General features: G+C 35.5%; 1 protein-coding gene across 4 annotated transcripts in view; it reads right to left on the minus strand.

Annotated features, from left to right (window-relative positions):
- Positions 1-5,938: 5,938 nt before the first annotated feature.
- The window catches only part of NAB1 (NGFI-A binding protein 1), a 45,908-nt gene continuing 33,504 nt past the window's right edge, over positions 5,939-18,342 (minus strand). For 3 of the 4 annotated variants that reach the window (XM_074399350.1, XM_003940815.4, XM_074399352.1), the window contains exons 5-8: positions 12,902-12,991; positions 11,087-11,246; positions 8,726-8,842; positions 5,939-6,416 (exon numbers count right to left, since the gene is read on the minus strand). In XM_074399350.1, coding sequence (XP_074255451.1) covers positions 6,328-6,416; positions 8,726-8,842; positions 11,087-11,246; positions 12,902-12,991 — 456 coding nt within the window. In that variant the 3' untranslated portion in view covers positions 5,939-6,327. The remainder of the gene's footprint in view (positions 6,417-8,725; positions 8,843-11,086; positions 11,247-12,901; positions 12,992-18,342) is intronic. The other variant, XM_074399351.1, reaches the window with a different exon arrangement.

Below are 18,342 nucleotides of genomic sequence, written 5' to 3' on the forward strand. Positions count from 1 at the left end.
TAACTGCCTCCAGAATGGCTTGATGAGCCTCTGCTGCAATCTAGACAATAATCACCAGCTGATCAGTACTCACATATGGCCTAGTTCTTTCTACATGTGTGTATTCAAGCCTTTTGTAAAAGTGTTTGCTGTGTAAAATGCTTACACATAGTGCAGACCAGTCAGTTCAAAGGATATTTGACAGGTTAGGGTGCTCACGGACAAGTGAGGGGCCCAAAGTTTTAAATCTTTTGCTTTGAAAGGCAGAACTAGATCCTGTCCTTTAAATAAGGAATCATAGAAAAAGTGACTTTACTCGTAAGCCAGCTGTCACATACCTGCATAAAGTCTTGAGGAATGGAATCTTCTCTTCTCACTTTTAAATATTAAAATATATTAAAATTTTTCTTTGAATAAATTATATAACCTTTAATTTCCCCTTTAATGTTAATTTTTTAAGTGGAAATGCCTTTTATTATTCTGAGAATTGGAATATACCTGTGGCTGTGGCTGTATCTGTTATGTCCATATCTCACTATACAAATATTTTTGTTGAGTCTTCTCAACAATAAAAATCAGAAAGATGTGGTCCAATTTGAGAGTTAGCCAATTGCAAAAGAAAATCACACAGTCAATGTATGAGCATTTTCTGATGATGGAAACATTGGTTGAATTCAGAAAGAAAATGAATGATGTAGTCCATTTTAACTGCTGATGAAAAACATGCTTACATTATGTTGTCAGGGACCTGGGGATGGAAGGTACATATATTTGGGGGAAACGTAACTAAAACGATGAGACTCTGGAGAGCCTACAGTATAAGAACATGCTACCAAAAAAATAACTTTCGTCTTCTGAAAAGGATAATAGCAGGGTATGGTGCGTGCTAGACCACAGATGTTTAGTTTAACAGTTCACAGTTGAAGATGGTAGGTAGTCTCAGAAAATTATAAAATGTCTCTGCTGAGACAGTTACCAGTAAGATTCCACCTACGTGTGCACTACTTATCTTCCTACATACTGCAGCCTAAGTGACTGCCAATATAGGGTGTCTGTGACAGTTACAAGAGAATGGCCGTGCTTGCTTGGATTATGTGTGGGTGTTGAACATGGCACTTTAAACATAAATTTATGAGGTGCAAACTTTTAATGCAAAGATGACTCATAAGGTTTCAGAATGTGTACATATGAAGCACATTCTAATTTATACTGTCACTGGTGCTCACCCACAGCAAAACTAGGCTAGGCTGATTGCCAAATTGTTTGGACTCACAGGAAATTCGCATGAAATTTGTCACTCTTAATAAATGAGAAAAATTGTCACTCTTAATGAGAAAAATCATGGGTTCATGATTTTAACATGTGTAGCACGACCACCTCGAATGAATGTGACATACTTAATCTACATTTTGCAACATTATGCTTGGATGGCAACATTCAACTATCACTACTTCTCAGACATTGTTAAGAAGTGAGCTGATTCTTTTAATCAGAATGGAAAACAAACAGGACTGTGTAACAGAGCAAAAATTTCAATAGAAATTTCTGAAACTTAAAATTGTTTAGGTAGGTTTCTAATTTACATAAATGTAGAATAACGCTCTGTGTAGAGGAAATATTTTTGAACATTTTACTAACAGATATATAGACATTTAATAACTAATTGACTAAAGTGCACTAAATGTTAAGTCAACAAAAATTAGGAGAAACAATTTCCCACTGAAGTGGTAATCAGTATACAATGTATAAAAAACCATCACACTGTATACTTTAAGCTTTTTGTCAAATATTTTTAAAAGAATAAAATGGAGAAATAATGGTAACTAAGCATTTCATATGGATGTTGAAATAAAAACTAAGGTTACTATTTTATGTGATTCTGATGTTGCTTGATGGTTTTATCCCCATTGCAAACAAAAAAACAAAAACAAAAACAAAAACAAACCTCATTAAAAATTCCTTTGAGATGAAGTGGTAGAAGCTAGACCTTTAACATTATTGGAGCAATACTTTGAAAAGTAAATCACTTACCAGTCAGAATAACAATTTGGAAATTGTGGCCAAATAGTCAAACACAGCTGGGAGACCTAGAATTCCACAGGACATCATTTTAACACTTAAGAAATTGTGTGACCTAACAGATGGGAAGACTATAAAAGAATAAGGCTTAATTAACCCACTTTGTAAACAGGACCAGTTCACAGTTCCCTTAACAGTGATTACGATTTGCTAAACTTGGAAAGTAAAGATTTTTAAGTTGAGCTTAACCTTCAGCACAATGCATTTTTGCATTCTAACTTTAATAAGCTGATTATGAACTTGAAAAACTTTTCTGATTAGGCTTTTCTGCACAAAAAATAAACATCTTTGAGGTGATAAAAAATGTCATAAGTAGAAACAGATGCCAAAGATGTTTTCAAGGTTTAACTGTTGCATACTCAGAAGGTAAGAAAAAGCGTTTTGCTTTCGATCACTTCTATGTGAAATAAAAATCTTACAGGATCACTATGCACATAATTTAACAGTAAGGTTTCTGATGTTAAATTGTATTTACAATAAAAATAAATGTCAGGACATTGGATCTCTTTTTTAAAATTAACTTGGGAGGCCTACTTAAAAAATTCATTTATGAGGACACCCACAGATATAAGCTTACATTCCCTGAAACACCACCCATGCACAGCTGGACCATACGGTGGCTTTTAGTAAAAGAGCAACTACCATATTTGGTCATTCAAGCTGTTGCAAACATACAATGTTTGTTCAATTCTAACTTCAGCTACTTACTAATTGAATTCATTTCCTAAAAGAGGCAGACCTTCTGGCTTCATGAGGTTGGTTAATACCTTGGTTTTCTTTTGAAGACTCAACGTGGTATATTAAGTGAAGTCACAAGCAAAATGGGCATTGTGTCAATAATAACCATTTGAGTAGCCAAGTGAGTAGACCATACGTTAGGAAATTCCCTGCATACTTATTTAGCCTTTAAGTCTTAAATAGTGTCAACTATAGTTGTAAAGGTACACTAGGTGCTAGTAGTCTCATAATTACCAAATCCTAAAGCTTTTACCCAAGTGGTTTCACTTATTAAGGGCAGATGAAAGCACCTTTCCCTGCTGCCTTTGGACAGATTCAATGGATTGTTAAAAGAATTATTACCCAGGCACAGATCTGCCATTCAGTATCACAGTAAAATTGCAATAATAATAATAAAAAGCCGCAAAGTGAAATGTACTACCACTATGGCTTATCAAATTTCACCGCTGCAAGTTGATTTCAGTCCTGGCCGATTCTCTTTTGAAATCTCAAGTGCCTTCTCTCACCTGTAAAGTGCCTGCTGCCATAATGGCTACGTAACACAGAACGCACTTAAATGTCAGCTCTTCATCCCAATAGGTAAGGCACTGAAATTTTTATTTTTATGTGAGTGGTATTAGTTCCCATCCAACTAGATTTTGGACAAGGATCATATATTTCGTCTGTGGCCTTTACCTCTTCCCTAGCACCTAGCACAGTGCTTGGCGCACTGATGATCTTCATTAATCTATAGAACTCATCAATTAATACCTTTTGATAGGCTCGTCCTGGTTCTTTACTACAGGTTAGCTCAATTTCATATAATTAGCCCATAATACTGAAGCCAAATCACATTAATATTTTACAAATATGTAATGTATTATAGATGTTAAATCCTAACATTTCTCCTTTTAATATAGCTCAAAATGGTGGTTTTAAAAATGTCTCATAAATGAGAATATAAATTGACCTCTATCTCCCAGACCAGAGTCTACTGAGAACCTGTTCACCAAACGACCTTTTAGAAATGACAGTAGCTGACAATATTTACTCCCAACTTAAGATGTAAGTTCTTGTGCTCTAATGCTGAAACCTAGCTTAAATTAGCAGACAGGGGAGGCTTAATATTACTCACTGTGGAAAACTGCAATGTAGAAAATGCTATAAACATAAATGTGTGAGGCACAGAAAAGCTTTATTGCCACAGGAAGCAAGTGCACTCATCCCACCTCACCAACAGCTTGAAGAGTCACAGAAACGTGGACATCGCACAATAAAGTGTAAGAGACTCAGGGAGAAATGGTCCCTTGGACTATATTGGCTGTAATACTGAGGTAACCAATTGACCTTGTTCAGTGAAAATACCTCTAACAAAATGAAAAAAAAAAAATCAACTAGTTATAACATCCAATTCATATATACAATTCAAATAAAAATATATTATTTGCTTTAATGTATAGCAAGTTTAATACATTAGTGTTTACAAAATAAAAATTGTATTCTACTGAAATTTTTCTTGTGCTTCCACCTTATCACTAAGCTTGAAAGACTGGAAACAGATGATACTTAAGGAAACTTATGAATTTAAAGATGCAATTTGTGGGTCCACAATGGATGGATAAATATTGGAAGTTGGAAGATTACTGCATCTTTTAAAATTGTGGCTTATTAAAACCTACAAACTTGACTGTAAGACACGATTAAAAAAAAACAAACAAAATGTTTCAAAATAGATTAGAATACAGGAAACGTTTCATGAAACTACTGAGATACTAACCAGTGCTATGGCTAATATTAAAAACTGACCAGTCTATTTAAGTTGTACTCATACTATTTCTACACACAGTGAACAATACAACCACAATAATCAACCTCAAGCTAGCAACAAAGTTGCAAGGTCCATAAGAAGCTTCTTCAGTGAGCAAAACACTATGGTACAATTAAAACATTTAGGAAGGGAAAAAAGCCTTTTAACAGTATAAAAGTTGTTTACTGGTGTTTCTTACTGTAAAGTTCTTCTACAAATTAAAATGAAGAAGCAATTTATATATGTGACAGTGATCTGAGACTACAGTGCAGACACTTCATTTAACATTTGGCTGACGAATTTTAGTGTAACAGATTATGACTTAATATGTTTTACAGTTATGATCTAGAGCAGAACTAAAAACAAAAAAACACATACTCTAAGTCAATATACTCTTCTCAGCAATATCTGGGTTTGATGAATCTATAGGAAGTAGGTAAAGCTGCCAGATACCTTCTCTTAAACCAACAGAAAAAAATATATATTGTCAGATGTATTTGGTTTTTTACCATTATGAATTCCAATGTGAAATTCTCGTAAGTATGCAAGTACATTATTAACATGTAAGCACACTCCCATATATATGCACACAGTCTATGAATTTAATTAGGAGAATTAAAAATGTACTGTCAATTTAAAATGAATTTTAAGAAAAAACTGCATTCACAAATTTCAAAAATGTAGAAAAATGAAATCGTAAAATAAATAATGAATATAGGTGTCAACTAAACTTTTATAGAAGTATGCCTACAAATGTGGATGCAGTGATTGTCCACACTTGTGACAGCTGGGTGGGAAGACATTTGCTAGTGAAAGCATCTAGTCTAACTTCTCTACATAGAGACTTTCTGTATAGAAAACAGTACTTAATCTATTATAGCTTTTGTTAACAGTCACCATCTTTATAACATGTAGGGTTAACTTACTATGTCTTAATCTATTTAACACATTCTGAAATTTCAAGTTCTCTGTCCAAGTAATAGCGTCCTATCATTGACACATCTTAAGTAGCTATTAATACAATCTAGGTCAACTAGTTTAAGAGATATTTTCTACTCTATTGCTCATCTTTTTAACTTTCCTCCACTCAAGTACTTATTGTGTAAATGTGCACTGATAACCAGATATTTTATGAGTGAATGCTACACATTTCCTGTCAAACAAAATCAGTTTTATCAAATATTAAATCCACAATCTTTTCCTTGGCTTAAATCGAGTATTTGCTTTCTATTTTTCCACAATCATTACAATCTTGCCAATAACTACATCACTTAAGCTTTCTTTTTCATGATTGCAGGTAAAGATTCTAAACGCTGACATTTATTTACGTTAAAACACACAAAGCAGACAACAAAATTTCAAGTAAAATAAATTGTATCCACATCTATTGGACCAAACAGGTCTCAACATCCAGAGTTTACTTCTATAAATTACACAAATACATTGTACACTCTTAAATAATGAATGCTTACAATATTGATTTGCAAGCTTTTCCATATAAAATGACTTAACATAGGAATGTGAATGAATCAATATTACTGGTATAGATTGTAACACTCTTTTCTCTTTTGTGGCTGTTGTTTTATCTTCCTGGTTTCTGCAGACTACCGTACCAGTCCTTTTGCTTTGGCTATGAAATCTGTTTGAGCTGAATGAGGCAACACTGGTTATTAAGGCTTATTTCTATGATGGAGTATTATCCTTAAATCTGATGCCATTTCCAGAGAACAGTGAGAGAATCACAGCTATCTTGAATCTTCAGGCTCTGTTTTGATGACTTTTTTTTCTAAGGTAAAAGCTGAGTGAGGGTAGTCTTTTAAAATCCCAAGGCTCTCTACATAAAATGGAAACAAAGTGAGTTAATATTTTAAATCAATGGACTACAAAAATGAAACAAAGCTATAAAACAAACCTCCACACTCCATACCAAACAGTATCAACTATTCATGATTCTGCAATTCTATATAAAATTTTTGTTCATAGAACTGTTAAGAACTTGGATTCTGGATTTAAATTTCAACTCTGCCAATTACTAGCTGTATATATGTCTGGGCAAGTTATACACCTCCCTAAGCCTTAGTGTCCTTATCTATACAATGGGAATAGTATTTACATAAAGTGGCATGAAAGTTAAATAATGAAATACACATTATTTCATTTAGCATATAGAACATATTAATTTTTAATGCTTGATCCAACATGATAAATATATAAAACTGATTAATATATAACTGTTATTGGTTAAAATATTTATCACCAATGAAGTAATCAGACTGAAAAATATCTTCATAACCTTGGAATTATTTTTTAAAGTTCTCCTGACAATGACATATTAAGGTGGCAGAACTAGGGATAAAATAATGAACTGTATTTTCATGAGAAATCATTCCATGGAGTTCTATGTATATAGTTATTTCAACCACAAACACTACAGAATAATAATCAAATGTAACCTTTATATAAAGTACAAACACTGGGAGATATGTACACACACATATACATGGCAAATGTCCATACACATATACTTACGCCTTCAGAGGATTCTACAAAGTAATCGATACTAATAGCTTATCCAAAATTAAATAGCTCAATTTATCAATCCTCTCTATCTAAACAGAAGGGGATTTTAAATTCTTCATAAGAGTAATAAAAATAGTAGCTACTATTCACTGAATTCCTGCTGGCTGAAATAGACAGTGTAGGACGCAGGTATACTATCTTGTTTAATCCTCCTAACCATCCTACAAGGTAGAAATTATTTCTCTTTTACAGGTGAAGCAACTGAAGGACAGGGTACTTAAGTAACTCAGTTAGGGTCACTCAGTCAAGCATTGGTGCTAAGATCTAGACCCAGGCTTGCACTATATGAAACCTGTGTTATTTCTATTCATTTAAAAATTTTAAAAAAGGCTTTTTCAGGCATTTCTTCATTTGGTTCTACATAAAACCCTAGCTCAATTATATCTCTATGTAAAATATAAATGTGCCCCATGATGAGACACATGATCAATGTGACTGGAGTATTCCTGTTGTATAGAGTCTTCAAAGAAATACAAATTAGTCAAAAGTGGGATTTTGTTCATTTTTTAAAAAAACTTTATAGATCACTTTTTGTGTTGTGGAAAACAGACCAGGATGTCATCTTTTTAGGATAGTTTCAATTTCTCAACCTCCCTTTGACATTATTAAGCTGGCTACAATCAAGTATGCAATCGCATGCTAAAGTCACAGCACCAGAACATTATTTAGGACTTTCCTTTTTAGCATCTGCTACTAAGAGCATGATCTGAAACTGAGAGACATAAAGGCTCTTGATAACATTTTTTTCTAGTAAATATGTAATTCATTCTATCTAGGTAACAGATGTAAAGTCAGGTTTAATCCTAATGCTTGTAGAAATACACTTCTCACTGACTTACAATGCAAATTTGGAGCTATTTATTTGGCTTCAGTTACTTCATCTATAAAATCAGTGACTTTCATCAGTGACTCCTAAAGTTACTTTATTTCGAAGACTGAATGATACCAGATTCTTTCAAATGGTGCTGGTCTATAAAGCTTTAACTAGGTCTAACTCACTTCACTTGGGTAAAAATATGTGAATATCTAACTATGATAAGGAACTACTCATCCTTTTATGGAATTCAGTTTACTTCTGAAATATGAGTATCACCTCTAAAATGCATCTGCATGAGAAGTTTAGATTTTGATACACAAGGTTTTCTCTTTGTCAAAGCAAACATGTAGTCCATCAATTTCATATTAGTAACACAACTTAAACCAGCTATTTATTATAAAACTTTCATATAAACATCACCATTCATATAATGGCTAGTGAAAGTAAACTCAACTTTCATGAGTTTTCTCTTCATTGTTCAGAATACTAAGTTTGCAAAATGACTAGCAAGAGCAGCCAGTGTTACGGCAATTATTACTTCCAAGGGGAGAAAAACTGACAAGTGAGCATCCCTTATCCAAAATGCCTGGGACCATTCCAAATTTTCCAACTAGGGATACTCAATCTGTAGGAACACTGTCAGTAATAACATTTTTTGGTGGGGGAGGGACATTGGGAACAGGAGAACAGAATTTGAAGATGCTTTTATTCAAGTGTTACCCTCTCATCATATAGCTCATTCTCACCTGATGAGTGGGACTTTGCCTCACTGGGGTAAAGTCTGCTCAGCTCCCCATCCACCACAAAATGATGGGGTTGTCTGTTCTGTAAATTAGGCATGCGGAGATTCAAAGGTCTTTCTCCTAATGAAAAAAACAAAAAAACAAAAAAAACAAAAAAGAAATATGCAAAATATTAAAAACACATCATGGATTTTCTTAAAAATAAGTTTTCAAAAATTGCCTAAACACTCCTTAGGAAAAAAGTGAGGAAAGTCAGTGGACACTGAAGAATTTAAGTAACAGTTGGAAAAAACATTTTAAATGATAATTTAAGAAGAAAATGGCAAGTCATTTCATGCTAGTCCCAAAGTTTACAATTCTGCCAGGATAGTTTTAAGAGCTAAACAAAAGACTGAGAATTCCAGTAAGCATTCCAGTTTTGGCATATAATACATCTCCTCCATGAGGCGTTTTCTTACTAGTGCCACCATTCTGCCATGGCATGTCATTAATCACGTAATAACAAGTACTAGACAGAGAAGGCTTCAAGCCAATTACAGATTATTTAAAAAAAAATACAGCAAAATCCATTGAGAAAACAGATTTAGCACAAATATGGGGAAAAATTAGATACCCAATCATGTTGTCATGTACTGAAATGCATCACCTTAGCAAATTGTCTCCCCATACTCAATTATCCTGGTGTCACAAATTAGAGTCATAAAATCTTTAATAATTGCCTTTGCTTCTTAACGGTTAAGGATAACTGGAGCAGTTAAACAAGACCTCAACTCAAAGGTTCCTATAATATTTTTAAAAGGAGGCCGGGCATGGTGGCTCATGCCTGTAATCCCAGCACTTTGGGAGGCGTAGGCGGGCAGATCACGAGGTCAAGAGATCGAGACCATGGTGAAACCCGTCTCTACTAAAAAATACAAAAGTTAGCTGGGCGCGGTGGCGCGCACCTGTAGTCCCAGCTACTTGGGAGGCTGAAGCAGAAGAATTGCTTGAACCTGGGAGGCGGAGGTTGCAGTGAGCTGAGATGACACCACTGCACTCCAGTCTGGCGCCTGGTGACAGAGCAAGACTCTTGTTTCAAAAAAATAAAATAAAATAAACACAACATAAAAAATAATTTACCATGTGGGCGCGGTGGCTCATGCCTGTAATCCCAGCACTTTGGGAGGCTGAGGCGGGTGGATCACGAGGTCAGGAGATTGAGACCATCCTGGCCAACATGGTGAAACCCCGTCTCTACTAAAAATACAAAAAATCAGTTGGGCATGGTGGAGCGTGCCTGTAATCCCAGCTACTCAGGAGGCTGAGGCAGGAGAATTGCCTGAACCCAGGAGGCGGAGGTTGCGGTGAGCCGAGATCGCGCCATTGCACTCCAGCCTGGGTTACAAGAGCGAAACTCCATCTCAAAAAACAAATAAATAAATAAATAACAAACAAAAGGAAGAGCTTTCTTCTCTTCCAGTACTCTGATCTGTTGAGACACGTAATATTTTACTCCATGGCTGGAGAATGCTTAAGATGGTATTCTTACTTACAAATGCAATTTTTTTTGACAATAATAACTACTCTCTAGGAAAGTATAATAATAACATATAAAAAGTAGGCACTACAAAATTATTGTTTTTCTTCAAACGCTTATTACTATTTGAAACTAGAGGATACACTTATATACTTATAACCTGTACATCTCCCTCCACTAGAGTGTAAGTGGAGGCAGTAAGCAGGGACTTGTTCCCTGCCACATCTTCAGTGCCTACAAGCGTGCCTGGCACATAGAAAATACTAAAAAATAAAATGCCATTGAATGACTGAAATAACAATGACTTGGGATTTTCTTTATGTGAGGATGTGAAAAGAATGAAGTACTTTTTAGAATGGTAAAAATACTCACGAATCCCATGGCTTTCTAAACCTGAGCTGTACTCTGTCGTAACACTTTAAAAGTAGTTACCATATTCTCTTAAAAACCCAATGGTGACAATTTCACAAACTTGTTTTCAATGTCTAAAAAATAGGAGGTTTTGGTCACTTAAAAAGGATAAACATCTCTCCTAGAATCTGCTGCTTTGGGGAAAATAGTCTGTGCTGTGGTCATTCTCACATTTCCACCAACCCCTTACAAAAGAATACATGTGGATCTCATGTGCCAACTAATGTTTAGAAATAATAAAGTTTTAAAAATTTACAAATTAAAATTTGCAAAATAAATTATTTCCTATTTAGAACATGGAGAATTTAATTTTGAAAAGAGGACCTATAAAACAATCTCTGTAAAATACCATCATTTAAAAATCAGCTGTTTTCTTCTGTTTCTCTTCGAAATGCATGGAGCGGCCCTAAAGGTGTAGAATATTCTAACATATGTACCTTGTCCATCTGAGTTATCAGAAGTCAAGCCGTTAGGACTGTGCTCTTCTGAGTTCTGCCTGTAAAGCCCTGTAGACAACCTCCTCTCGACATGCAGTCTTTCATAGCCAGCTTGGTTGCAAAGGAACTCCATCTGCTTTGCCATTACCTTCTCAGGCTGCTAGTAAGTAAAGCAAAAATAAAACCAGTAATTGAAACATTCTAGATTTTTTAATGGTTTAAAGATATCAATTTCGGACTCCAGCAAATATATTTAGTATTCATTAAAATGAGTTCATACTTCATGTGGTATACAAATTCCGTAAGTATGCATAGATGTCTATATCCTGTTAAAATATAAAACGCTGGATGTTGCACAAAAGATTAAAGCTTTCTTCTCAATCCTTTCAAGATAACTCCATGTCAGCTCAATAGCAACATAACCTTAGCTTTGTTTTCCAAGGTACTAAAAGTCCTTTAAAGGATTTTTTAAAAAAGAAACCTAAAAGCAACAGCAACATCTGCTATAAACTACTTCTAACACTTAGGGCGAAATCTTGGCATTTTTATTTTCGGATCTGGCAATACACAGACTCTGATATGATGACAATATGTTTAGGGGAGAGAAGGTGTAAAACAGCTGTCTAGAAGAACAAGACAAACAGACCTCCCACTAAAATTAAACAATGTAAATTATGCAAAAAAAAACCCCCAGTGCCAATAAGCATCTTCACCTTCATCAGGAAATGAAACTGCAGAATTTCCCAACCAATCACAAAAAGGCATATTCTAAATATGCAATTAATCAACTGACATATAAATTTATCTCTGCCTGTGTTTTATAAGTTCCTTTTCAATGCACTGCTCTAGATTACTTACATGTGATATTCAGAGCAGTGTATTTGTTTTATTTTGCCAAGGAGGTAATAGTCAAAATGCACAGATATGAATCACTACATGCTATATAAAAGAGTAGGACAAGAAAGCTGCTATATAAAATTGGTTTCAAAAAGCTCTGATTCACAATGTAAAAATCAATAGATAAAACATACTAATTCACAGAATAAACACGATAAACATTTACACTATTTTTCTGAATGCACATAAATCAAATCAAGAGTAACCACTGCATTTTATTTGAACTTGTTACTAATTAGTTGATAAAATTTCAATAAGCATACCTGAGGTTAAAAAAAAAATGTATTTTTCATCTTAACATGAAAAAACAAAACTTAACAGTATTAAATTTGACCAAAAGCAAGTTATTACAAAGAAGCTGTTCAACAGGAATAAAAGCTTACAGTGCTTTCTAAAAGATGATGTTAGTAGAAAGAATTTTAAAATTAATTTCAGTATACAGACACAAATAATTTAATGGCAAAAGCACTTGAAGCCCCATATTCATTTAACAATTTTTCAATAAATATGAATTTAAAAGAGTTAACAATTACAATGTTGACTATTAATATTTTATTGAGAACTAGTGCTATTTTATCTCAGAGTTGTATTACATACAGCCATGGTCAACATGGCTGGTTTTCCCAGTCATCAAACTGTTTCTTTTAAGTTTTCTTGAGTAGAGAATCTGTCTCACTGCCTACAAAACTACAAGAATAAGTAAGTAGCACCATATCAGATTCCTTTCACAAACTGAATCAAACCAAGTTGTTATTGCTCTCATGTTGATACAGCTGTGGCTCAGATGACGTTTTAAAAAACAACCAGAAATAAAAAGTCAGTCTTCAGACACTTAAAGCAAAGCTAGTTGAAGTAGTTATTTATTTTTTAACCTACAGATACTACTATTATGAAATAGTAACTGGTAGTTTATGTTACCTGTGAAGTAAGAGCTGTGAGTTCTTCACTCTTAGCTCTAGCCTGCTGGAAGAGCGTTTGCACAGAATCCTGGAAATCTGGAAACCCATCCTGTGGGTCAAATAAGAAGTCCTTTATATTTGGAGTTTGTAAATAATAAAATAACAATATTATCAAAAACTTGGAAAATAAAGCAAAGAAAACTCTTAATCATGATTAAGATTTTAACGTACAATATTTCATTTCAGTCTTTTATGAAACACACCTTATTTTCTACAACTGTAACCTCAGTAGAAACATAAATAAGATGAAAAATATCACCATCCCCATTGTTTTACATTAGAAAGCAGACTTTATGATCATTGATTATAATGGTTATATAACATTTCACCTAGGCCAGGAAAGGTGACTCACACATGTAATCCCAGCACTTTTGGAGGCCAAGGTAGGCAGATCTCCTTAGGTCAGGAGTTCGAGACTAGCCTGTTCAACATGGTGAAACCCTGTCTTTACTAAAATAAAAAACACAAAAATTAGCTGGGAGTGGTAGAACGTGACAGAAATGCTAGCTATTCAGAAGGCTGTGCAGCTACTTGGGAGGCCGAGGCACAAGAATCGCTTGAACCCGAGGTGGAGGCTGAAGTGAGCCGAGACTGCACCACTGCACTCCAGCCTGGGTGACAAAGGGAGACTGTCTCAAACAACAACAACAACAACAACAACAAAACAGCAACAAAACAACAAGAACAGAAAAACACAGAACAAAAAGCATTTAATCTAGTGAGGGGTTTGACTAGCCATATCCTCTCATTAGACATTTTTTATTCTTTTCCTAATTTTTGGTTTTATGAAAAACACTGCAAAAATATTTTCATGGAGACAGCATTTTTGACAGCTTAGATTATCCATTACAAAAGATTCCCAGATGCAGAATTACTGCGGAAATGATATTTTGATGCCTAATATACTTTTGCTAAACCCACAGAGGGTCTTCACTAGTTTATCATACCACAAGCAATATATGACAATTTCCTTGCCAGCACTAAGTATTCCAGTTTCTTAATTTCTGCCAATTTATCTATACTTTCGACATGCAAAAGTTTTTAAATTCTTATATGCTATAGTTGTACATACTTTCATTTTGTGATTTCATCTGCTGCTATAAAATTCAGAGAAATTCTGCCTCAGGAAATTCTGCTCCAGAAAGTTGGTAAGTATTCAGATCTACCCTCTAATTTTTCTATGCTATAGTTGTATATACTTTCATTTTGTGATTTCATCTACTACTGTAAATTTTAGAGAAATTCTGCTTCCGGAAATTCTGCCTCAGAAATTTGGTATGTATTCAGATCCACCGTCTAATTTTTCTACAACTTTGTTTTGTTTTTTAAATTTAACCCTCTTACCCATCTGAAATTTTAATTTTGTTACATAAAATGTGGTTAATGATCCAAACTAAATTTTCTTTAAAGTGTTAACCAATAATCCCACCCTGAATAGCTCAAAGATTCCTTCATGTAGGCTTGTGATTTCTCCTTTATCATATCCTTTGACAGGAAACGGGGCTTTGGAAATCGAAAGGCCTGTATTCGTGTTCCAATTCCACCACTTACTAGCTGTGTGACCCCGGGTGAGTAACTTAACCTTCCTGAACTTCAGTTTCCTCATAGAAAAAATGAGGATAGGAGAATGTACCTATCAGGATTGTTGTGAGGACCAAATGAGATAAAGTGAAATAATGCCTTCAGTTCTAATAACTACTAAATAGGTGTATCAATACATACTAAATTCCATAGTAAATAGGGCCTCTCTGGAGACACTGGACAATACTTCAACTTAAATTACTTCCATTTTATACACTGTATTCCACATACTACTTTTCTCAAGGTTTTTTTTTTTTGCCTGTTTATTGCTCATGAACTTTGTAACTAAAAAATATCATGACAGCATGGTTTTAGTAACTTTGGTGAAACCTCCTAAGGGATTCCTCATAGAAATTAGCATTAACAATTAAACTCCAAAACATTATTTCTCCCCTTCTTTGATAAGTTACATATTTGCAGCAGAAGGCAAATCCATAAAAACCAAAGTTCTTACAATATACAGCAGGAAAAGATGTAATAATAACAAAATATTTTACCTTATTTGGGATAGTGGTTCAAAAATTTTCCCCCATCAGGGTCTTTTCAATAAACTATTTCTCCACTGCAGAGTCCACATTTTCTAATATTTTATCTACCAAAATTCATTCCCTAAGTAGTAACTAATTTGCTATTTTTAAAATTCAAAGACATGAAATAACATAGGGCCAAGAGCTAATGAACTTAACATCTTAAGATGGTCTTATGTAGCTTTATCGTGGGCCAGTATGTAATCAGCACTTTTGAAGTGTTGAAAATAGCCACTCCTCTAGGTCTCTGTGTTGGCTTACAGATATGTATGGAACATAATCATAAAGTAAGCTAGAATGAACTTCATACAAGTCTACACAGTCCAAGCTAAATCCAAAGTTCACTTTTTCTTAGCCATTCCAGTTTTCTTATAAGAATTTATTTAGACCGAAAAATCCAACTTTCTCTTTAGCAAACTCCCACCCCACTGGAACTACTTCAGTTCTCAAGTTCAGTGAGGCAAGCTAGTAGAAGAGTTAGAACAACTTCTAAATGAGCAGTTATCATTTTCTCGGAGTCAACAATGTACCAGTCCCTATGTTCTATATTTTACATTCATTATGTCATCTAATCTTCCTCACAGACAAGATTGGGTTTCCTTTTTTTACAGCTACAACACTAGCTTCAAAGCCTATTTTCAATCCATAAATTCATAGAGTTACTACCTATATGAAACTCCTAAGAACACAGGCATTTCTATAAACAGAAATTATAGCTCAGTTTTTCATAAGCTGAATGGACTGTATGACTTGCACCGAGTTCAAAACCCAACTCTTCTACTTATTTGCTGTGACACTGGGTAGATTATTTCATCTGTCTTTGTCTGTTTCCTCATCTATAAAATGGGGACAACAATAGTACTTACCTTACAGAATCATTTTAAGGAAGCAGAAAATTCATGAAAAATACTTAATACAGTGTCTGACACATAGTAATTACTTGATAAATGTTTATTATGGATATCTGTTAAGTTCATCTAAAAAGCCACCAGATTTAATCAGTAAAGCATGATCCAGGAGAAAAAGAGAAATTTTACGGACAATTACAGAGTATAGACGTCTTAGAGAAGGAAGAACTAAACATTTAATACTAAAATCAACCAGAGACTATTGAGTACATTGTTGGGGAACGATCTCAGTGAAAAGAACACTGGAAACCTAGAAACATGTGTTTATGTGTTTAACAAAAATGTCGTGTTCACCCAGCTGATTCATACACTGTACTCAATATAGGGACAGCACAAGATACAATGGCAAACGAGATGGCCTGCCTCGGCGCTCCAGACAACAGTCCAGGGAGGGAAATGGATGGAGACCCAGAGCACAGCAGAGGGCGCTGTGGCAGAGCAGCGTCCCAGAGGCCAGGGCGTCTAGGCTGAGTTCCAAAAGAAAACAGCTGGTACAGAGGTCTGGAGGCAAAAAGAGCAGGGCATACTCTGGGAAGCCGGAAAATATTCCATATACACTGAGAAAGAGGGAGCGGTGAGGGAAGTTGGAAACATAGGGCCAGATTCTGTAAGGCCTTGTAAGCTATGTTAAGAATTTTAGATTTTATCTTAAATACAAAGAGAAGCCATTGAAAGTCTCAGGGAAGAGACAGATTGGATTTGCATTTCCGAAAGCCCATCGCATGTGAATGTGATGGAGAACGTGTGCGGAGGAGGGGAGTTCAGAGTAGTGACAGGGACACGGGTTAGAGGGTTGTTGGTGAAGATAGGGCGCAGCCCTGGACAGCGGCAGGTGCTGCAGAAATAAGGCAACTGAGAGTTTGGTTGTGACATTCACTAGAATAAGGAATTCAAGACCACAAGATCTGGGAGGGGCCAGAAAACTGATGAATTCAGTTGAGCTCATCTGCTGGTCAGACCTCTGTGTGTAGATAAGCCAGGTAAACAGGAGCAGTGAGTTTGGAGCTTGTTGTAAAATCACGGCTGGAGACCCAGTTTAGAGGGTTATCAGTTCATCAGCAGACTCTGGGTGGGGTGTATCAACCAGAATCCCCATGAGCCCCAATGCCTCAATACTGTTTCTGGAAGAGCTTTAAGGAGAAAGGTATGATCTAGTCATTTCACGTTAGGAACTAGCTGCATGATCTCAAGCAAAAAAGTAAACCTCATTATTCCGAGTGATCCAAATTTTTAAATTAGGATTACGCCACCTGTGTATCTGCCCACTGGAAGTTTGTGGGGATTAAATAAAGTAACACAAATAAGTGAGCCTTGGAAAAGTATACATTGCCATACAAATATATGGTGGTCCCATTGTCAGGATTATTCCACCATGAGAATACTGAAAAAGCTGGATGGGGAGCCTCAAACTCTGCATGAGAAAGTTGCTGGAAAATGGACACTATTCCATCATTAATAAAGATAAATAAAAGCCTAAAACAAGTAACAAATAACAATATACAAAGTAATCAGTGATCTCTCTGCAACTGGGTACATGAGTCATCATTTTCTCCCACTGTCTTGACAGTTCACTGTGGATGGAAAAACTACAAAATCGAGCAGCTATCACTGCATGTCATATAAAGTGCATTTAAGGTCCCAAAATATATGACTTAGAAATAAAAGTGAGAATATTCCCAAGAAACTGTTCCCTTTCACATTATGTTTGGTGCATCACTTTTGCTACGTGTCTAGTAAGCTTGCTTCCCAGGCACCAGCTGCAGCATGCTATGAGTGATCTATCTCCATGCCATATTTTTGGCTGATGCCATTAATCACAGCGTTCCCTTGCTGACAAGACTCTGGGTCTGAGCACTGAGAAAATAAAAGAAATAGGACGGAGGCTGGGGCACGACCTAAGTACTCTCATCCCATTGGTCTCCGTCCTCATTCCTCCTCATCCTTCCTGCTGAACACTAGCAAGCCGCTTTAAAGCCACTGCTTAGCTGTCTCTAGATGACTTGTTACAGCAGATGTTCTCAACCCCACACGTGCATTTTCCTTTTTTCTAATCACACTTTCTGTATGAATAGCATATTGTAATGCTTCTGTTTTTCTGATCCAGAGGGGGAAGAGTCTATGGCAAATTAGACCAGCTTTCTTTTCAACAAGCTTAGTAGCAGCGTAGGTGGATGTTCTGACCCTCTTTCCTCCACCTTCCTCACTTTCCCACCCCCACCCTGCTGGACCTGCTAGCAGATGTTTCCTTTAGGTCTTTCTTCTTCAAGCCCCAATTCTCTGACTTCCTGGGCTCTCTTAACAAACCTCATTTCTTTCATCCACTCATCTCTGAATGCTTTGCACCTCTGACTCCCACAGGGTCAAGAATGCTGTCATTTCTCATC

This window comes from Saimiri boliviensis, chromosome 5 (assembly GCF_048565385.1).
Source record: "Saimiri boliviensis isolate mSaiBol1 chromosome 5, mSaiBol1.pri, whole genome shotgun sequence".
Taxonomy (NCBI): domain Eukaryota; kingdom Metazoa; phylum Chordata; class Mammalia; order Primates; family Cebidae; genus Saimiri; species Saimiri boliviensis.